Raw genomic sequence first — 23290 nt, forward strand, 5'->3', positions numbered from 1 at the left:
AAGGTAACTAAATTAAGATGAAGACGAAGCTAACCGGGGTGAACACTTCCTAATATTTTTCTCAATTACAGTTGTGTCTCATAATTTAGCAGGGAGCAATACAGGGGGGGAATCTAAAAAGAAATCTATCAAAGAAACTTCCACAAACCAACAGAGACTTCCAGACAGTAACAATGCTGCTATAAAAGCCTGCAGGACTCCCTCCTTGACACACAAGTTGCTCTTCCATAAGCTGTGTTCTTACACTAGGTTGGTATTAAGGTTACTCTTGTTAAGCAACATGTCTTCATGCTTCCCCGCATCGAGTTCAACATGGAGTCACACCTCTCTGAAAGCCATCCATGATGTTCAATTCATAACCATGCCGTGGACGGAAAGACAGCAAAGTATAATCACCTGTGGTCAGGAAGAGATGGACAGCAGAAAGCTGAGGCGATTGCAGGGGCCCACGGGTTGCGTCTGGGTGCGCATTTAGGTGTGTGTATGTGTGTGTGTGTGTCTACCTCTTGTTTGACAGGTTAATAAACCAGCCATTGTCCTACAGAAAGAGTACCAATGTGGGATTTATCTGTGAGCTTCAAGTTTTGTGCTTAAAGCAACATTCTATTCTTACTCCTAAAAAGCAATTGCAAGACACCTCTTTTCCACACATTGTAAGAAAGTTGGGGTTCAGTGTCTTTCTCAAGGACACACTGGGAGCCAGAAATCAAACCACCAACCCTACATTATGGTCTCTACCGCCTGAGCTACTGTATACAATACCATCTTAATTAGCCTGTGTAGCCTCTGCAAAATGGCAGCAAGAAGGTATAACACTTTACCAATTTGTATTCTAAACTGTAAAAGGAATGAGAGAGGAAGAATATCAAATCTAGCTAAAATATAAATTTGTCCCATCCATCCATCCATCCATCCGAAGTATAAAATCTCTCCAGTGCATTCTTCCCTGGGGTCTCTTACAATTTGGACGTGCACTGGAAAATCTCTAATGGTAGGTGCCCAGGAGGCATCCTGATCAGATGCCCGAACCACCTCAATTGGCCCCTTTCGACGTAAAGGAGCAACAACTTGGAGTAGTCCAAGCTCCCCCCAGATGTCTTGAAGCACAAATAATTCACAAGTTCCAAACTAAACTCATCTTAAGGAAGGTAATCACAGCCTTCTAACACATTAATTAGCCCACAGAAGTTTTAGCTTCTAAGCAGCCATGAGGAATCACTTCAAATCAAAGATTTACAGCCTCAGAGAAGACCCAGAGGAATTGTCGGAGCTTAAAGAGTATCCATGAGAAACTTTTTCATTTAGAGTGTATAAAACATGTAAATGTGCGCCCCAAAACATGGAAACACGGAAATGTTCCCTAATGAAAGCTTCAGCGGGAGGCTTCATTAGTCGAAGGTCTCTAGAAAGCAAAAAACAAAGAAATACTGTGATACGGCGCAGACTGTGTGTTGGAGTCTTCCTCAGACACCACATCCATTACGCTAACACAGTATGAAGTCATTTCCTTTTTTGCGATATACATACATTTTTCTTGAATGCTCCATTTTCTTTCGGTGGTTAGGCTTATTGAATGTTTACAGTGAACCTTACAGGTCACTGTGGAGTTTTTGTTGTCGAACATCCTTCATATTTCTGTCTGCCCGAGTGTGAAAAATAACTGACATAAATCTCTGCATTGCAGTGGCTTTCACCAGTTCATGAATTAGAACTACATTCATAAAAATCCCGGCATGTGTGTATGTGTTGCTCTCGAAGCAGAGTATGAAGCCTGACATTATGGGATGGCCCATATTTTTCTGTTTTCTTGCAAGAGTGCTCTGCATGAAGTAGCCGAGCCTCGGCAGGGCAGTGGCTAATGAGCCAGCTATGAAGATGTAGCGAGGACTGCCGCTGCACTTCTCAGGATAAAACGCTCCACAAGTCAACAAACTACCTCAGATCTAATCTTTTTATTTCAGCCCTTTTCACAGCCTGCTTTATTTAACAGTTTTCTGATTGCTGTTATCTTTATTGCACCAAGTGACGATACTTAATAGAATTAGGTTGTCAGCTGCATTCTTTGAAACTTTAACTTGTTGATGGCAAAAGAAAAGTGTTTCCATTGTCAGTATATTCCACTGGTTGTTTTCAGCGCCTTTAAATGACTCACTGTATCCACATCTGTGTACTGTATCATATCACCATCATTTTGTCTGACACATGTTGTACCTTACCTGTCTTAGGCTCCACTGAGAAGTATGGCTGTCCGTGGGTGATGCTGTAGACCACCCTGGCACTGTTCCCATATGTTGGGTCATCTGCATCTGTGGCTGCCACTTGCACTACCATGGTTCCTGTGGGCAGACAACCCATCATTAGTTTCCCAGACAGCATCCAGAAGCCAAGTCAAACAGAGCTAAATGTGGAAACAGTGATCATATCAACCGAGCGTGTGACCAATTCCACTTGAAAGTGGGAAAAAAAAGGGAGAAAGCAATCAAAATGTGACTTCTGAGGCGGTAAACAATCTCATTAGTCAATAACTGTCTTCCTTTGTTGGGGTTGATGTTTACTTTAGTTTTTACACAAAATGCCCGGTTTTAAAGCAGTTCTTCAATTCAGCAGGACCAAAAAGAATGCAACATGTGCTGGGTTCTGGCTCTCGGCCTCAAACGCCGCTAAACAAATAACACTTTCAGTTGTTGCCATCGTTTGCAGTGGATGCTGCAGCAGGATTAAAGTGTAATTTTGAGCCTTTGGAGATCATTTCACTGCCATTGTTTTCATTTCCCTTCCGCAGATCAGTCAGCAGCATCTTTTCCGGTAACTTCAATCTGTTGATTCTAATTCAGCAGCCAAATGGGTTCTGCAACCAAGCTCTGCTCTGTTAAACAGACACTTCACCCCCACCAAAAAATAAATTATTATGTATCTCATATCATACTTATCCCAAAACTGCTTTTTTTTCTTTTTAGAAGAGTCAAAGAGTTTGAACTTGTCCTCCAGCGTGGTCATAGGAGGACACTGTATCTTTGTGTTCCACTAATTAGGACTGAATAAAATCTCTGTAGAATTTTATGAAACAAAGTTTCAGAAAAAGGCACAGTTGGGAAAATCTTTTTTCCTTCCTTTATTCCTTTTTTTCTTCCATCTTACTATTTAATTTTCAAGGTAAAATATGTGTACATATGCACAGATGGTAAGCCCATTCAGTTACAGACTGCAGGGTCCACAAACTGTTTCTGGAGAAGATGTTGATCTGCAGAGGAAAATGTAACTATAAAAACAAAATCAAATCTGAAGGCGAGAGCCAGCATAGCAGATTTGTTGCACACACATCTCAAGTGTTATTTGTTTAGAATGACAAATTTTGGTGCTAGTACACAGTGGAAGGCAGATATTCTGGTTAAGATGGCTGAATATGGCTCTTACTACAGTGAAAAAGGGGTAGGGGTCAATTTCATTTAACCAAACCAACGCAAGTTATCTATCCAAAAAGGGTGTACTATGCCTGGAATCCATACAGTAAAACATATATAAAAGAATCCCTTTAAATTACCAGAAATTAATCCTTCATTTACCCCTGAAAACATAAACCTTCATTAAAACCTTATTTGTGGATAAAGGTATTTGGTATGATAGCTAGAGATCCCTTAATATCTGCATTAATTTAAAAAAGGTTAAAAAACAACAAATCCCTTGAAAAAAAAAAAACTAAGTATAATTTAAGAGATGTATGACTTTGCCTATAATTCACACAAAAACACCTTCATTTAAAAATCCTCAATTAATAATTAGATAATAATTATAGATACAGAAACTAATTCATTCATTCATTAAAACACAAGTCCAATAAAAAGTACAAATTCATGTGTTAGTATTATGTAATGCACACATCAGTTAGCCATGAAGCTACCTCAGCTAACACAACAGCATCCACTGAGCCAAGACAGTTAACGACGGTAGCTAAGGTTTTATTGACAGGGAAGGAATCGGACTATTGAATAATGGAAAATATAACATTTATTGTACACTGTAAAGTAACGACTGCCATATAGTTATATCCCCTTAGTCTCAGGAAAAGTGGAGTACTGCAGATAAAGTTATAAAACCCAAGATATAAAGCCGGATTTAGTTTTAGTGCCCTGTAGTGCCCCCGAATCCCCTAACTTCCCCCCAGCTTACAAGAAGGAAATTTGTTTTCAAACTCGACTGTTAACTCGGCTGACAATTGTTGTTTCTGTGTGCAGTACAGTATTGTCCTCTGCCACTCTTCCTCGAGGCAGAGAAGAAGACAGCAGACATGACTCCTTGTGCATTTCTTTTTAAACATACCGACTGAACGCAGTTGATGTGACTTGAGCTGACAGCCGTGGCTCGGTAGGTAAAGGCAGAGAAGCGTTTGAAGATTTCACAGAGAAAACATAGTCAGCGACAATCATTGGCAATCAATTTCAATAGGTCGGTCATAAATTAGCCTTGTTGCTCCAAGTGGGCTCATTTAACGGTTGCAGATTGTTCATGTTAAGGAATTGATATCCATCTAATAATAGGGAGGAAAGGCAATTAATTAAATGATCACAATCAACCATTATGGTTAAGGCTATTGTTTGCTGTTAGACTGTACGTCAGGGTTGGTCTTAAAGCTGACGCCTACTGCACACTTTGCAGCGGTGAAATCATCAACAGTAGACATTGTTGAAATAAACTTCAAAATGAAAATACATGCTTTTCCCAGCTGGACAAAAAAAAAGAAAAAAAAGCTGCTTGAATATTTCACTTTAACGACTAGTTGCACATATTGTAGAATCTGACAGAAATTGCTGTCCTGCAAGTTGGTGATATTTTACTTTGAAGAAAACATCCTAATAAAAATCTCACTTTGGAACATGAGATGTTTTTTACAGGCTTTTTACAGAATGAAAGTGATCATGGAAATTGAAGATTAGAGCCCTCCATTCTGGCCATAAAGCAGAATTAACAGGCTCTGGCCCTGGATGTGAACAATATAATAGAGAAGCTTGGAGAAGTTATCACCAGGACCGGCTGTAGAAGGACACCTAGATTATATCATCACCTCTTAGTCATGACAGGTTATATTACAGGTAGTTTAAAACACCAAGGTCAAAGGATGACTGTATAGAAGAGAGCTCGGGCGACGTCTAAATCTATATTACAGGTTGATAGTTAAAATCACGTCACAGAGTGCTCTGTGGACAAGGCTGTAAATTAACATTCAATATGGACTCAGATAGAGCACAGTTTCTGTTTTTCTTTTTTCTATAGGTAGTGCAACAAACATGTTCTAACAATATTGTCAGAATGAAAGGTAATCTCAGCCGGGTGAGCCGTATGTCAAAAAAACACCCTGAAATTTCAAATTAGTTTTTTCTGCTCCACGAAGCTGTCATCTGCTACTCAATTTGCCCCGTCTGTGTCCCTTCAATATTTGTCCATCCTCATTGATGTGATGGATCTGATCTTCACATTTTTTTCATTTATTTCCCGCAGCTGTGTACAAAACAGGTTTCCTAATCAATTACGCATCTTGGGTGAGCAACTGTCATCTGCCAGTAATGAAAATAAATGTGGCATGCTTAAATCTGAATGGGCGACAGGTATTCTTCAGCCCCTTGCGTATACAGGCTGCTGCATCCAACTGTCAAGTACAATATGCCTTTCTGAGTGCACACTCTCAATGCAAATTTGAAGAATGTGACCCAGAATGTAACTTTAATATTAATACAAGCCGCATGTGCTTTCAAATAAAGGGCCATCTTCTGCATGTAGAAATACAATGTGACTAAAAGAGAGCAATATGAAACCAAATATGTGACTTGAAAACTGAACTGCAACATAGATACATTAACAAAAACCTATATTCAAAGATTCCGTTTATGCACTGTAATTTTGCAATGCCTTGATAAGTATTCAAAGCTGCCACCGTTGATTAAGTTGATTATATTTGTGCACATTCACACCTTCTCCGTGGTGCTTCAGGGATTATTGCTTAGAGTTCAATTCACTTTCATGTATTTGCCAAGAGAAAACGAATTACAGTACTTTTAAGAAGAAAGTTACTAACTACCCAAGGTACACTCAGTGGCCACTTTATTGCGTACGTCTGTACAATCTGATGCAATCAAATACAACTGTTCGGCCATAAAATCTACTTTTATGATACCTTTAATGTTTAGGTCAATGACAAAAGGAGGACAACAAATTAGAAAGTAGTACTAGAGTCCAGAGTGCTGGAAGAAGTTTTAAGAGTACTAATACCACACTATGAGTCCTGCAAATGCAAATATGTGAAATATTATGAGATAATGTCCTGTGGGAACCACGTATCTCTAAAAAGTCAACATTTCATGTTTTCAGAAAAACCCTGTTTTCAGCTTTGGGATGATGAATTTTCCAGCTGATCCAAGAGGGTTTTTCAAAGTTTATATTTAGCAAAAGAAGTAGGATAATTTTCTGAACCCACAAAGGAACAATTCATCTGTCAGTTCATCTCAAACATTTATATTCAAAATCCTCAAATTTGGAGCTACATGGTTTTCACTGGACGGGAAGGGGATGAAAAAGATCTAATCTGAAAAGTAACTAAAAATGTAAGACAAATGTAGTTAAGTAAACAGTACAATATTTGTCTATGAGATGTAGTGGAGTAGAAGTATAACGTTTTCATAAAATGTAAGGTAAAGTACAAGTACCTCAAATGTGCACTTAAGTACAGTGCTTGAGTAAATGTACCACCTTTGAATGCGATCTAAGTAATAAGCATTTCATCTCATTTACACATTTCAGATTATGTCAAAAACTGAACATATGAGCTTTGCAAAGATAGATGTTGTATTGGACTGCTTTAGATTGTACAGGTGTACGTAATAAAGTGTATATAGACTGTATATTCGCAACACACAATGCAAAAAGCAATCAACATGACCCTAGTCTATATCCACGATGTCCCACTTCCGGGTTTGCTCTGTTGCCGCTGGAATACCACCGGATGTCCTTCTTTTCGACCGGATGTCCGTTACCTTCCGCTTTCTTTGAGTTGGAATTTTAAACTCCAGTTAATTTATGAGGACTATGGTTAACTGCTCCTCAGATATCTATCACTATCTGTCCAATCTGAGTTTTCTGTTGCACAATGATTTTTTTTTTTTTTTTTAAACGTACACGTTCCACCAAAACAATTTCCTTCCCGAGGCTATTTTTCTGCGGGATTCTCCGTTCGGCGCTTAGCGCCGCCATTGGCGGATTGTGATTGGTTTAAAGAAATGCCAATAAACCAGAGCATGTCTTTCTCCCATCCCTGAATGCTGTGTTGACCAGCCAGACTCTCCTCCGCAGCGCTGTGCAGGAAGGTCTGGCAATGTGAGACTAACGTGACCCTAAATAATGAAAAGAAAAGTATTTGGATCAACTTTCCCGAAGTCCTTTTTCATTTCTAGAATGAAATGATTCCTTGATCTCCGCTGGCATGAATTAGACAGGAACAATGACAGCTGGATAAAGACCTGGTGAGTAGTAAATTCAAGAGCTGTGGCCTTGGGTTGACATTACATTCTCTATGCTTGTAATGAGCCCTCAAACTGCTCCTTTGGCCCTTCGCTGGGCAGCTGGAGAGAGCCAAGGTCCAGCGATTGTCACACCTCCAACTGTCCTCGAGCTCTCTTGTCGTTTATTTGACATCCCTGCTGTGATTAAGACAAAAGCCTTCAGAGATCTTCGGGCCATAAGGTCTCCGTGTGTATGGACGAGCACTGCCTCTAATTACTTTAATTAATTGAATTCAAGATTTCCTCTAAATTGAACCCATTCATCAGGGGTGCAGAGCTGTGACCATTAATGATTTAAAGACATCTATAAAGGAATTATGAGGACAAGAGGTGCATGGCCCCATTCCTGCTCTTTACTACATTGGTGATTGATTTGAGCAGATATTTACAAAGGGAGGCGATGCATTTTTCTCCTGTTGTTCTCTCAACTTGCGATGAAGACCTTCACAGGAGCTGGCAGAGTCAATAAAGTGGCGAGGGTGACCCTGTGCCTCAGCGCTCGTGGTGTGAACGCATTCCTCCTCTGTGGTTGATGTACCGAGTTGCTGTCTTATCTCGGGTTGGACACGAGACTCCAAGCCCTTGTACTCTAATCCTCTGGTTCCTTAAGCCTGAGCTCTGTACCCCCCGTTGACAGTCGGCTGTGTAATCCTTCAGAGATCTCCCTCCCTGTGTAGTAAGCACAGCATTGCTTCCCTTGGAACGACTCCCACTTCCACTGCATGCCTGCTGACATTTTCATTTTTGACTTTGAAGGTTATAAAAAAAAGCCTTTATAAAAACACCTTTCTTTTTTACTAATTTCCATCTGTATGGTGCCATGCATGTTTAAGGTTTCCAGGTGATGCTGATACACACAATGAGGATTTCAGTTCTTGATGTCTACAGGTTTGAGGAATTGCTGTGTGTTTTAATTTGCCATGGTGGTAAAACGTTGAAATTAAAATTAACATGCTTACTTAATAACCCACAGAAAATGATCCTGTGCAGTTTCCCTCAGTTCTACGGAGCTTTACAGCCTTATCTGTAATTGTTTTGGTTTAGCCCTCTACCCTAATGTTTTGCTTCGCTCTCACTGGTCTTGGTTGTTTCTAAATGCAGCAGGCAACTTTTCATCATATCAACTTATATCAACATATCAAAAAAAGGTGATAATATATTAGGAGGGGTGTTTCTAGGATTTAAGGACATTGGGAGCTTAGTCTGGACCTCTGGACGTTCCCCAGGACACTTCTAAAAAAGCAAAAAACTCTAGTTGGATGCTTTACTATGCACTCTGGCACCTTATTCAAATTCAAAGTACAATCATTGAAAAATTACCTCAAAAAACTGGTGTTTACTATTCCAGATTAATTATGAATTGTGATGTTAAAAATATCAGTGGTTAGTAATTAGTATTGAGTAGAAACACTATCACTATCACTAAACATGTATTGACTACAGTTGGGAAAACAGTTATATAAGTTAACAGTGGTGGAATGTAGTAGCCTAACAAGCCAGACCCACATCAAGATGTTTCTACTCCACTACATCTCAATGGGGAAATATTGTACTACATTTATTTCACAGCTTTAGTTATTTTGCACATCAGGGTATTTATACAAAATAAATCAACTAATAAATGATGATGTATTATTGTTAATTAAACTACCCAGCAGCATCAAGACATCACCAGGAACAACTACTGTCTGTCGCATAGCATGAGAGCTACATCTTTAAATGCAGTTTTATAAAGTCTGGATGAAACCAAAGACTGTATAGCAACATCACAGATTTTTGTGTGCAGAATTACTTAAGTGCCAAAAAGGCAAAAAAGAAATGTCATTCAGGTCACCCTATAGACTGGTACCAGAATATGTTGGACGTCCATTTAATTCACTAACTCAAAAAGGATGGGTATAGTCATCCACATGAAGACACTTTTTGGTGTAAACTCACATGTTTTGCATCGTTTTGGCCGATCTTCGAAACAAATCCTGTAAACGCACTGCCTGAAGACGCACTCTTTTGAAACCTGGGGCCTGTTGCACAAAAGTAGAATAAAGAAATCCAGGATAAATGAAAAAGCGCAGCTTGACTTAGTGTGATCCACTCATCGCGGCTTAATCGGTTGCACGTTTGCCGAGCCAGGATAAGTAGGTGAAGCTATGTCAAGCCAGGTGTACATAGCTGGGATAAGTACGTTCACGGATTTCTTAAATAGACCACGGTATCGATCACAGATTTACTGATGCAGAAATGGAGAAGACGAGTGCAGCATATGTTTCACCCGCTGAGCAGCAGCTTCTAATCGAAATTTACGAGGAGGTGAAACATATAATATGCAAAAAGGGAAATAGGCTACAGCTGTTATCAAACGGAAAAAAGCCCGACAGACAATAGCGGACCGACTGAATACGTATGGATTTTTAAAAAAAATCTACTTAGTCACTCCACGTTTTAATTGCTTTAATATGCTTGTTTTATGTGTTGGTTTTATTGCTGTAGCATATCTGTTTTTATGCGCTAAATGTGCTGGTTTTAGTGTAAAGTGTCTTTGAGTAGCCTGTAAAGCACTATATAAATAAAAAAACAATAATTCTTGTTCCTGGGAAATTTAAAAGGACTATGCTTAATTTCAAAGCTTATTCATAATGCGAGAATATGTTTTACAACCATATGCACAGATCTCCATAAGCTATGTCTAATTCTAAATATCTTTCTACAATTAATGTTCATACAGAACAAGCATGACTGGACAAAAACTAGAAAAAGAAGTGACTTCAATACACACTGTACGCATATCTGTAAAACAATGTAGCCTGTTATTATTCATGTTTTTTTTTTCTCACTCCCAAGCTCCAAGATGACAAGTGACAGCACCAAAATAAAATGATTAAGAAGGACATTTGATCAGGTGCCATTGTCGTCGTTATTGATGCTAAAAGTCCGCTTTTAGAGTCCGCTGCACGGTGTGGGAGGATCCCCCTGCCTCCCCCCGCCTCCCCGTGTTGCACGGGCGGGGGCACATTTCACGGGGACAGCAGCGGAGGAAGCCCATTTCCACCGTATCGTCCCACTTTTTACCATTACCATCTCAACAACTGCAGTAGTAGGATTTAAATCAAACTCGTGACAGCAATAGTGACAAGTAATGCATGTTAATAAAAATAAAGCAGAACACATTCAGAAGACAACGGAATAACTGTTAAACACGTTTATTTCGGATCAGAGCGTCAGCTGATTTAACACATCAGACTCCAGGATTAATCTTAGCCTGCCTGTTAGCCTGCTCTGGACCAGGTTAGCTGCAAAGGATAAATCGCCATGGTTACTTGGCTGGGTTTAATTCAACCTGCTTTTGTGCAACCAAGTCAAAGCTAAATTCATCCAGGATAACCTGAATATCCCGGCTTAATCCCTTATCCTGGTTTTGTGCAATACCCCTCTGGTCCCAGGGTTAAAAAATTCGAAAACGGCGCCCTTGTGTCTTCGTTTGGATGGCGAAGCCGCACACTTGCGTATCAATGATGTCATCGCCACACCCCTAGACCTGTAGCCTTCAACCTCTTATCCCGTGACAACGTCTCATAACAACAACAATGGCAGACTACATGCTTGTGTTCCTGTTGGAGAAGATATTGAGCCTATTATGGTTACTAGGGCAAAATATACTGTCTGTTTGTATACTTCACGCAAGCTTTATGCGCATGCTCCACCTCTTCATCTCCGTTTTTTTGTGAATTCCTTTAGCAGAAACAGCGCCACCTATAGGCCTATAGGATCTGTTTGGATGCATATATTCTTGAAACGATGCCAGGGAAGACGGGAAAAAAAAGATTGTTTTGGTATGTGTGGACGTGGCCTTAAGTTACTCAGGCACTTGCTAAATGATGCTTGTTGATCTAGCAGATTTGAACAAAGTTATGTTGATTGTGTTAACTAACTAATCTACTAATAGTCTTCTTAACATTGTGAGAGGACAGGCTCCCATTCTGATAATTATTATTCAGATTGCAGAATTAATTTTGTTTATGTACAGGTTTCGGTATCAAATATCTAGAATTATTTACTTTCCTCTCAGAGGAAATTGTCCATTGTCCAATTGTCCATAGTGTCTAATCTGACCACTTTTTTCAGTAACGAGTAATCTAACGCGTTACTATTTCCAAACCAGTAATCAGATTAAAGTTACTTATCCAAGTCACTGTGCGTTACTATTTTTGTCATTTTCCTTAGTAAAAATATATATATTTGCTTTCTTCTTGCGTCTCAGGGAGTGAAGTCACGTATGCGACAAGTAGGGTTGGGTATCGTTTGGTTTTTTTTCAATTCCGGTGCTAAATCGATACTTTTAAAATGGTGCCGGTGCCTAAACGGTGCCTGAACCGGTACTTTTCAATAAACTAAAAAAAAGAAGAAGAAAAAAAATAAGGGTAGTAAACAACAGTCAGTGACTTGTTTATTGATAAGGCCATGGTCAAAATTAAAGATTTAATAATAATGTAATAACTATAACAATAACAATAACTTATTTCACCAGTAAATTGCTGTTGAACCCCAGATGGGAAAAGGGTATTTTACAATTACTGTGAATGCACCACGAGGCTACCTGTTTTAAATGAATGCACCGTCTGTGTTGTTTAATTCCGACAACGGCAGCTGCAAGTGAACGCACCGTCTGTGTTGTTTAATTCCGACAACGGCAGCTGCAAGTGAACGCACCGTCCGTGTTGTTTAATTCCGACCATGTAAATTTACTGTATATCTATGAATTCGGCAGCTGCTGCTTAGCTGCAGTGCAGACTGTTACATCCCGCTGCTGAAGTCCTCTACAGTGAAATACAGTCACACTTTACACTGTTTAACGTTAGCTGTCAGCATTTTACCGGTGTTTAATCCAGCTGCTAGCTAAAGGTAGGCTAATGTTACATGCTGTCAGGTGTAGTGTAAAGTCAAGCACCGAAATGAGGCACCGAAACTTTCGTTCTTATTCGGTCTCGTTACTACCGTTTACGTCAGCACCGGTTCCCTATTGGCACCGAGTTTCGGTACCCAACCCTAGCGACAAGTCACGTTTTCAGCATGTGGACAGGTCACGTGTACCACGCAGCGACACAAACGTAAACAACAATGGAGGGAGGAGAGAGATGCGCTTTTTCTAACTGGAAATACAGTCACTATTTTGAGTTTGTGTCAGCTAAAGACGGCAATATTAAGGTTCGTTGTACACTCTGTGCTGGTGGCGACAAAGTGCTATCTGGCTACAAAAACACTATGTCAAATTTGAAGAAACATTTGGAGTCGCAGCACTGCAGTCAAACTTACAGAGCAAGTCCCAGCAGGTGGTGTGAAGCAGAGAGAAGGAGGTCCCCCACCACCCAAAAAACAAAAGCTGGACATCGGTGCAAAACCAGTAAGTGGGGGAGAGTTGAAGAATTTGGTCAGGCAGTAGGCCTATGTTGTAGAGGAAATGCTGCCCTTAAACACGGTTGACTCGCTCTCTTTTGTGCCATAATAAACGATAAACGATAATAAAAGATCCCGACTACTGGCAACGCTGAGCTGCCTCACAGTAAACCGGTTGTCATTTTTATGTTGAGGCTGTGGGGGTGTTGTCAGTAGTTGCTGAATGTAACTAATAAAGTAACTTGTAATCTAACTTCGTTACTTTTAAAATCAAGTAATCTGTAAAGTAACTAAGTTACTTTTAAAATCAAGTAATCTTTAAAGTAACTAAGTTACTTTTTCAAAGTAACTGTGGCAACACTGATTGTGTCATTGCATTTGAATACATTTTAAAATATGGCTACTATTAATAATAATCAGGAACACCTCAAAAGAAAATACATATAATTTTTCATTCATCTACAGCAGGCATGTCCAAAGTCCAGCCTGGGGGCCAATCACGGCCCGCGGCCAGATTTCATATGGCCCGCAGCCTCGGTTTGTGAAGGACAAGAGCAAGTCATATTTTGTAAGCTTACATGTTAACAAACTTTGCAATACTCATAATAAGTCATGTTTAAAATGACCATAAGGTTAAAATATTTATCAACTTCAATTTTTTTTGGGGATTTGATCACGTCGAGTGGCGTTGATTTGTTTACATTGCCATTTAAAAAAAAAAAAAAGATAATTGTGACAATGAAAATAAAAATAGTTATAGATCAGTCCATTTGTATGTAACTGTATGTCAGAAGGGACCATTGGTCCCCGGGCATCTTCACATTTTCAAATCTGGCACTCTTTAAAAAACATTTTAAACAGACACCCCTGATCTACAGTAATCTCTAGATTCTAAATTGTGTTTGTATGTTTTAAATTGAATTGCAACATACCACAAATCATAGTGTTTCTACCAACTGACATCCAAGTTCATTCCTGCCTCTATCCTATTACTCATAGTTCACTTGTGATTAGACCAAAGCTCCCAGCATGCCTATGAGCACCTTGGGAACCCCTGGGAGGAGCTGGAGGAAGTTATGGACGTCTGTGCTGCTCTGAAAAGCATTTGTCTGCTGACAGGTACCTGTACATACCGGCTAGTATGTACTCTGAGCCCAATTTGTGGAAAACATGCCCATGGCCTTCGAGCCTGATTCAGACCTTAAGTTAGGTTGAGTCATTATTTAAAACATGCGTCAGTCATCAGCATTGCTAAGCCTAGAGGTCTTTCCTGGCATGTGTGAGGTGATAATCATGTAAATTAAGGCACACCAGACTTCATTATAATACACTGACTTAAAAACATCAACAAAAAAAAAAGCATTTCGACAGCATTTTATGCCCAGCCCCATCCATTTCTTATTGACCAAAATGTAGTTTAATTAGCATTAAAACTGAAAAATTCATACTAAGAAAGCCCTTAAAAAAACCTGAAGAAGCGTTGGAAAACAAATATTTTAAGTGCTATGTTAAGTACCATATAAAGAGCTCATACAACATTGCTTTTCAATATGGAGGTCACTCTCTCTGTTTCTTATACACCTGCTAAGTTAAAAAGCCTCAGGATGTTGTTGTGGCTCATTTACATTTACTAGCATTTTGAGCTCAAGCATGAACTGTTCTAAACCTTGGAGGAAATCTTGACCATGCAGCAAGAAGCAGTAAGTTAAAGACAGGGTCTGATATGATGGCTTCCTCCAGGACTGCATATAAAATAGATAAAATAAATATCTGCAGTAATAAATGCTAATGTGATCTACGGAATATGAGCTGCTAAGTCCTTAAGACAACTGCAACTGTTTAATGTTTTTAGCCATGCTAGCAGAGTGGCTGTGTAAATGGCAATGTTGCTCGGTCGATACAACACTTTTGTCTAAACAACTATTGGATGGATTGCCATGACATTTTGTACAGACATTTATGGTCCCCAGAGGGTAAATTGGATGAAATGTCAATTTGTTCAATACCTTCGACTCCTGATTTGTTTTTCCTTTTACTTTTTCATGCTGTTATTTTACTCTCAATGTCTTTCATGAAGTATTTAAAATTTCTAAATACGCTACATTAATCAATTGCCTTGTCTAACATTTCAAGGGTGCCTTGGTAGTACAATGCACACTTTTTGTACACCATCAGATGTACAAAAGGTATTCAAAAGCTCAAGACCTCACGAGGAGAAAGTCATTCCTAAGTACTTCTTTATCAATGTAGAGTAGGGCTGGGTATTGTTCAAATATTTTTGATACCAGTACTGATACCAATACTGTGACTTTGATACCGGTTCCTGAAAGATACTTTTTTCGATACCAATTTTAATAAAATCCATTTTAACAATAATAAATTACAACATTACACATTATGGCACAAATTGTTTTATTTATTTTTCAGCTCCTACAACCAGAGCTGCCTCTGTGTGTAATGTAGAGTTTTTCCTACGTGCCTCTATGACGTGTAATGTTAGACAGCCAATCACCAGCATTATTAGATCATAGTAGAAGCATGCTGCATGCTTATTGGCTTACTGACTCTGATGAGATTTACTCCTTAGGTATTGAAATTTGGTATTGAATGACAAGGCATTTTTCGATACTCGATACTAAGGAAGCTAATTTATGCAAGATTATTTGTACACTGATCTAAGAAAAGAAAAAAAAAAGAGACATAAACCTTTCTACCTAAGAGATGCAAAAGTCCAAGTAGTTTAACCTGGACCTCAACTGAAGTGGATCTCATGCATTAGAACTGCAAGCAGTTTGAATTGGGTCCAATGTGATTAGCACGTATTGAGTCTTACAAAGCGAACACACTGGATTCAAATTAATATTGCAAACTTCCCTATTCCCCCATGACCTAAAGACTGAGAGAGATGAAGACAAATTCAGTGAGGTGGAAAATTATCAAATGCAGTTGTCTGAGTGAGGGCAAGTCAAAGAGAAAGTAAGAGTATAAGAGGGAGTAGAAAAGAGGGCTAAAGTAAAAGGATGAGAATAGGGAGGAAATATAAGAGGGAACTATATGGGATTACATTTAAGAGAAATGGGGAAGCTTACCTAAGGGTGACATCTCTGGTACCCCTGCCAAGTATGGTCCATCAAGAAACTTTGGCTCATTATCGTTGATGTCCTGGACCTTGACCACAAATTCAGACCTGGGCTCTACGGGTATATTGGTGACTCGGTCTACAGCTTGAGCTTGGAGGGTGTAGTAGGGCTGTGCCTCCCGATCAAGGCGCTTTGTGGCGTGGATGTCCCCTGTGTTCTCATCAATGGTGAAGATGGAGGTGGCGCCCTCGCCAGTTAACACATATTTCACCTTGCCATCTCCTTTGTCCACATCTGAGTGTAGCTGAAAGACAAAAGAACATCAGAATAAGGCGACCATATAAGAAAGTAAACCATCTATTGGAGAAAAAATTATTTCAATATTTTAGTGGTGATGATCGACATAAAGGAATGACTTGAGGGCATTTATTTTAAAGGAATGGTCCGCATCTAAATAGTGAATAACAATTACACACCTGAAGGTGATACTTCACATTTCCTATTCAGAGATAACAAGCTAAATTGATTGGACTGGGATTTAAACTTGGATGTATGTTATCACATTTCATTTCACTCATCTTATATATTGTAATAATATTTCATGGTAAATACTACTAAAATATGTACATGCAAAAGTTGTATGAAATATTCATTTACACTATGTAATTTCACTGCTGATATGCACACACAAGCAAACACACAACATCATGTTTATTGGACAAACATCCAAATCAAATCAAAAGATCAAAAACATGCGGCATTTATGCATGATTCATTATGTTACAAAATCCCCTCATTTTGCTACAAAATAATTAAGTGAAATGAAAGGGGGCCACTTACTGCAATGCCATTGTGACTAGTTAACTAATGTAATGGTCATTATGAATGATCAAACTAGCCATTTTCCATTAAAACCTCCAGCAATAAGTAGCTCATCAGCTCACATTTAGAAAAATGACATACTTCAGCTCTTACAAAATACAAATACAATGACGATTCAACAAATTGATCTTTGTATTTCACTTATTTTCTGTCTATAAACCAAAAACAATACTTTTTTTCCAAAATAGCAACACAATAACATCTTCCTGTAAAATGTTTCCTCAGGAAATATTCATGATCTACATTTTGCCAAAGCATAATGCAAAGCACAAAACGTTTTATGCTAAAAAATACTTTTGCATGATAGGAGACCCTATATTGGCCCTCTTTGGCATCTTTGCTTTTACACCAATGTCAGGTGTAGATTTTTTTTTTTTTGGCCACAAGTAGTCCAATATTCAAACAGCCTTTTGAATATCAGTGAATGAATGCTCTGTTGAGTGAAAGCTGGACTCAAAATCTTTCCATTTTGTGCTTCTTTTCATTCATGTTCTACCCTTTTGGAATAAAAGGAGCACAGATGGTTTGGTAGATGTGAATGTTCTCTGTGCAATTTCTCAATGGCATCTGTTTCAAATGACTTCTGGATATCCATCCATCCATCGTCAACCACTTATCCCGCGCACAGGGGTCGTGGGGGGGCATACGTCGGGCGAAAGGCGGGGTACACCCTGGACAGGTCGCCAGTCCATCGCAGGGCCACACATAGACGAACAACCACTCACTCACACATGCACACCTACGGACAATTTAGGGACACCAATAAACCTAGCCCGCATGTCTTTGGCCGGCGGGAGGAAGCCGGAGTACCCGGAGAGAACCCACACAGACACGGGGAGAACATGCAAACTCCACACAGAAAGGCCGGGCCAACCGGGGTACGAACCCACAACCTTCTTGCTGTGAGGCGACAGTGCTAACCACCGCACCACCGTGTCCCCTGACTTCTGGATATTAAAGCTGAAATATTTTCAACAGTTCCCTTTCATTGCAATTGAGAACCGCCTACTGTACTACTATTAGCAAAACTGATTATATATTTTTTTCTCCCTCTGAGAATCAATAGAAAGAGCTATTAGCCACATAAAACAACCTTGTCTTAAAGGTGCCCTGCCACACAAAAACGTTTTTACTTGTATTTTTTGAAATATGTTAGGTCCATATGTATTTATGTTATGTTGTGAATGTGAAAATGAACTGCTACCTCCTCTGTCAGCTCTAGCCACTGAAAATAAATAAGCGGAGAAATCAGGCCAATTACAAAAGCTGGTCAGTCTGAGGTGGTGTTGCCTGAGCTCATTACTATTCATGAGCTCGCCCAGTTGCGCTGGGTAAAGGATGCTGATAGCCAGGCTCTCATTGGCTAGCTGTTAGCCAATCAGAGTCAAGCAGTTTAGCTCGTTGAATATTAATGAGAACTTTCACAAATCGAGTCTTCCTGCAGGCTTTCTATACCACGCTAGAATGGCTTGAAACAAGGTAACCAAGGCATTTTTTACACAACATTTTTTACAGAGTCCATGGTAGAACTCCAGACATTACCACAAAGTAATGAAATACGTGTGGCAGGGCACCTTTAAAACGAGTGGCACACCAAATAATGGTCAATTTCACATTTTCAAATCAAATCGGTTCAACTCAAAACGTGGATTACCACTATGAAAAATTTGTTATGTTTCTTGGAGTAGCTAGAATATTAATATGAGTTATTTTATAGTATTCTAAAAACAGACAGGCAAGATCCTTTTTTATCATTGAACCTGTGAAGTCATTACAACAACCTTCTTCATATGGCAGAGTTTTAATCTCAGGAGAACAAGTCATGAGTACAAAGATGACCTTAAGACCCCTCCTCAAAGTACAACTCCAACAAAAATAAACCTTGAACAACTCTAAAGAAAGAACACTTGAAGCTTTTTGGAGCATTAAAATTACCATGACAAGTAACCAGCCTTGAATAATCCTGTTTGAAGTCAGAGCTGTCTGATGGCCATCAACCCCTTCAATGTTCTGAACAACAGAGGGATCACAGAAACTGCCATATATGTCACGGGAAGGCCGTTGTTGGTGTGTAACGATGGACAGATGGACCATTTTCAACTGTCAGCATTTAGCAGAGTGCATATTTCTGTCTTTACCCCATCACCTACAACATGACAAAACACCTCAATTAACAGCAAAGGATGTAGAGCAAGCTTTAGTGGATTTTTTCAGGGAATGTTTTTCCTGATTTGGTGTTAAAAGTGTACGGAATAAAGCGTCAATTGAACCTGTAATATCTACACTTCAATAACATTGTCAATCTCCCAGTTGTTTTAATTGTCACCAAGAGTGCTCCTAAATCACTGCTGGTAATGCAAACACAGCTTTTCGCCTTGGTTCAGATTTCTCCAGTTCCAACTCCAATGAGCACTTTAGTTTCCAATGAAGAGATGATCAACTCTTCCAGTAGCCGGACTAAAACCACATTGCTCCTCATGTATCTGAGGTTCTCCAATCAGTTGAAGTCCTTGTCAGACTGGTCTGTTTACTGAAGGAGCCTGAAGAGTGTTCCTGAACTCAAAGTGACACAAAACAGGCGTGCTACCAATGGCAGCCAGAAAACAGCCAGAGGTTTTTGCATTTAAAGGTGAATTTCCTCCGCTGTCGTGCTTTGTGGGATATGGGTAAGGAATAGAACGCGTGCGGCTGCCAACACATCATCATTTGTGTTCCGGAGATCTTCGCTGTATTCCTACCACTGAATGATCCGCAGTTGCGTTCAGCAGCTAACTGGTGCAGATGAAAACCATCAAGGTAAAAGCCTGCCCTGACGCCAAGTCGTATCTCTTTGATGCTACGTGATTTTTAATATCCTTAGCACACCTCAATAGCTCAGGAGTGCACAGAAAAGTACAGCTACTGTATTACTCTGTGCAGAAATAGTGAGACTATAATTGAGCAATTCAATTATGTTTTATCATTTTTATTTTTTACTGTCGACAAAAGAAACAAATGAATAAGTATGTGCACACAGTGTACGGTGTTTTTCAATTAAGTACTGGCCTCTCTTGTTTTTTTGTGTAGCCTATTATACAAGATTTCTTTTTATAATACAATGTACTCACACACGATTATTGTTGCAACTCTTCCTTCAATTTATCTGTAAATGTCAACATCTCATTATTGGATAAATAACAATGGTATTTCAGGTTCCATGCCAGCGCTGCAGGGGTGGAGAATGATTAGGTCAATATCATATTGGCGGCACTGAAGGAGTACATGGTGAACAGCGGATACGACACCAAAGGTCTTATATTAATGAAATCCATCAGCCCGCTGATGGATGCTGCATTAGGGGTATGATGATTGCATTGGTCGTGTCCTCAAGCCTCAGCATACATATGTCACCTCTCTTATAGAGCTCAGCGTGTTTATTCACCATCTCCTGCTGTCAGAAGCAAACTTGAGGTAAACTGTCAGTCGTGGAGAGAGTCAACATTTAATCTTGAGGAAGCCATCCGTGGCCGTTTGTTTCTGGTAAATGCCATGGACAAGAAGGACAAAGCATGCAAGTCGGGTCAAGGGTCAAGCAAACTATTTGGTCTTTTCAGTGGACTGTTTGCTCCATTTCCCATTCTCTGCCTGGCAGTGGGACACAGTGCAGCAACTGTCGCCACATATTCCATTTCTAAATCTCATCAACACTGAGGGCTAAATAAAATATGTATAGCTTTGCAGGGCTTATTATAAGCATAGCCTGGTCAAATACTTTTCTCTCTCATTAATTTAACCCATTTTAAAAGCTCCACTGCTCATTTTCAGATGGTATTTGAAGTTTCAACTCTCTCTTTTACTGAGCACCATAGTTGCTTCACTTGCAAAAATGTAAAGACTCCTCTGTAATTCTTTTCTTTGCTTCCCTTGAGGTGAGTGCAACACAGCATGCAGCACGGCGGTGTAGCTCAAAAGCACTCCCAGGGATTGCGAGGGAGGGGTGGGATCTGAACACGAACCCTTCTGAAATCATTGCTGACACTTATCATCACTTTGTATGCAGGCAGTTCTCCAGGGACCAGCCTGTTAGCTTTGTGTTTGCTTGTTTACCGTGTAGCGAGAGAGAAGGGTAAAAAGCATAAAAGAACCCATAACAACCCACTGATACATGCCTGTCCTATCAATAGCACTGCTGCACAATGTGTTCAAATTGTTCTTGCATTTGAATTTTTATTTTTGCCATTCTATGCTACATGACAAGTCATGTTGGGAAGTGTGTAATTCTATTTTGTTCGTCTTTACGCCCAATTGGCTTGGCTCTGTGCAGAGCTGCGAGTAGAAAAATATAAATAAATATAAAAATGCTCAAACCCCAAGATGTATGTTTAAATGCTTTGTATTTGCACCTCCCTTGAGGAAAGAACAAATTCTCCTATTCAATGGACTGTGCTCAATCCAAGCTGGATACAAAAGTCCAAACCTACAGGCAACCTGTGAGCAATACTGGATTCGGTACACCAAAACAGCCTCTGCCGCTGCTCAAGAGCCCTTAATCAGCAATCGCCCTCAAGATATTTCACAGAGCAGCTGAACGTCGGGGCTTAAAGGGGTCTCTACGAGCTACGTCTGTATTACAAACCCAAAAATAAACTGTGAAACATGGATGACTGCACTCTGACATTGTTTCCTGATGTTGCACAAGAAACCTACACATATGCCTTCCCACAGCGTAAATCATATATCATGTACTATATAATGTTATTATATCCAACAGAAATCAGCGAATAAAGGTTATTACAGAACACAGCAGGGAGTTCAGACTCATACAATAGAACATATATACACACATAAAGAAAGACAGCAGACGGATGTAAGTAGGGTCATTCTGCTACAAAAGAAGAGCTGAAAATGTAGATGGGGGCTTCGGTGCAGCTGTCACTGACATGCTTGGCTTTTCATCTATTCACTCGGACATGTGCTGGTGAGTAGCCATGGTGCTGTGCTCTCTGAGAGAGTCTCAGCCACTCAGCCTCGCCTTTTCATTTCAAGTTGAGATTTGGGGAATAAGCAATCACCATGGAGAAACTGTTTGCTATCACACATGGGTGTACAGATGCATGGGATCTGTACACATAGGCTTATAGTTATAATGTAATGATTCTTTATGTTTCACTTATTAGTCCTTTCTCCATTACCTTTTATGTTCTTCATGTTCTATATTTGTATGTTTTTAATTTAAACCTTAATGCATTTGACAGTGTGTGTGTGTGTGCGTGCGTGTTGTCTGATTTCATTGGATTGCAAAGCACTTTGACACTTTGTTTTGGATGATTTGCATTATTGTCAAATTGAATCTCCTTATCACTAAACAAACATGATTACATGTACTTGTTTGGATTAGTGCTATATGAAATTGAGTTGTTGAAATGAGGCAGATTCCAGCATAAAGACATACAGTTTCTAAAAGCATAGACCTATCCACAATTTGTGAGGCAATTTAGGAGATTTACTGAAACACAGATATCTCTCAAACTAAAAGAAAAAGAAAAAAGTATTGTACGTTTTTTTTTTTTTTGAGCAGCCGTATTGCTTTCTGACTCATTTGAAGTCTATTTTCCCAGAATACCTACAGCATAAGTTATTTCCTTTGCCAGATTAAAAACCTTCTAAAACACAAAGATATTGGATGCAGGGGGAGGCATTTTTCTTTTTAGCTTAACTTTCCTACACATCTGATGTTTACATGTCATTTTAGTTGTGGCAGTCTGCCATGCTAAGAATTACACTTAAAGATTTGTTGAATAATCATCAATATTTTCTGTAATTTATGGAACAAAATCAAATAAGGAGAAATTCTATTTTCTGTCTTGAATAAGCTGCTTCAAAATGAATGATAAAGGCTTTAATAGACTGCTAAATCTAAACAAACAGATGTGTTTGATGGCTTGACAGCAGGTACAAAGCAGGCGCAGACAGCTTCTTTTTTTATAGGATAAATATGAAAATGCAGAGAGGCAGTTTTCAGCGCGGATAAGGCAGGGTTCACTGCTCTCTCTCTCAGACATGGTGACTGTTCACATACGAGGATCGGCTTTCAATCAAAGTCAGAAATGATTTTCTGAATTCTGACTGCCATTTAAACACTTTGTCTCCATCCAGCAGCGGCAGCTCATATCTGCACCTGCTGGCTGAGTCATAACACCAGAAAGATAATGGCTCTGTTTCCATGTCGGGAGAATACATTTGGGTTTTCATAGAAATGGGATTGAACAATTTTAGTCAAGATCTCAAAGGCAAAACAATGGTATATACACCTATTTTCAATCCAAGTTCTGATGAGTATTTATTGAATTAGTTTCTGTCAGTATTTTCACATTAAATCACATGAATGTCGATGTCAGTTGTATTCATTCGTAG

The 23290-nt window shown here is 39.4% G+C and overlaps 1 protein-coding gene across 4 annotated transcripts in view; it reads right to left on the minus strand.

Moving 5' to 3' along the window:
* Nucleotides 1–23290, minus strand: part of LOC120552510 (cadherin-7-like) — a 160044-nt gene that overhangs the window by 42780 nt on the left and 93974 nt on the right. For 3 of the 4 annotated variants that reach the window (XM_039790630.1, XM_039790632.1, XM_039790631.1), the window contains 2 exons: nucleotides 16025–16319; nucleotides 2217–2336 (listed from right to left, as the gene is read on the minus strand). In XM_039790630.1, the coding sequence (XP_039646564.1) occupies nucleotides 2217–2336; nucleotides 16025–16319 (415 nt within the window). Of the gene's footprint in view, nucleotides 1–2216; nucleotides 2337–9485; nucleotides 9536–16024; nucleotides 16320–23290 lie in introns of those variants that run through there. The other variant, XM_039790633.1, reaches the window with a different exon arrangement.

Source organism: Perca fluviatilis, chromosome 22, assembly GCF_010015445.1.
Source record: "Perca fluviatilis chromosome 22, GENO_Pfluv_1.0, whole genome shotgun sequence".
Classification (NCBI taxonomy): domain Eukaryota; kingdom Metazoa; phylum Chordata; class Actinopteri; order Perciformes; family Percidae; genus Perca; species Perca fluviatilis.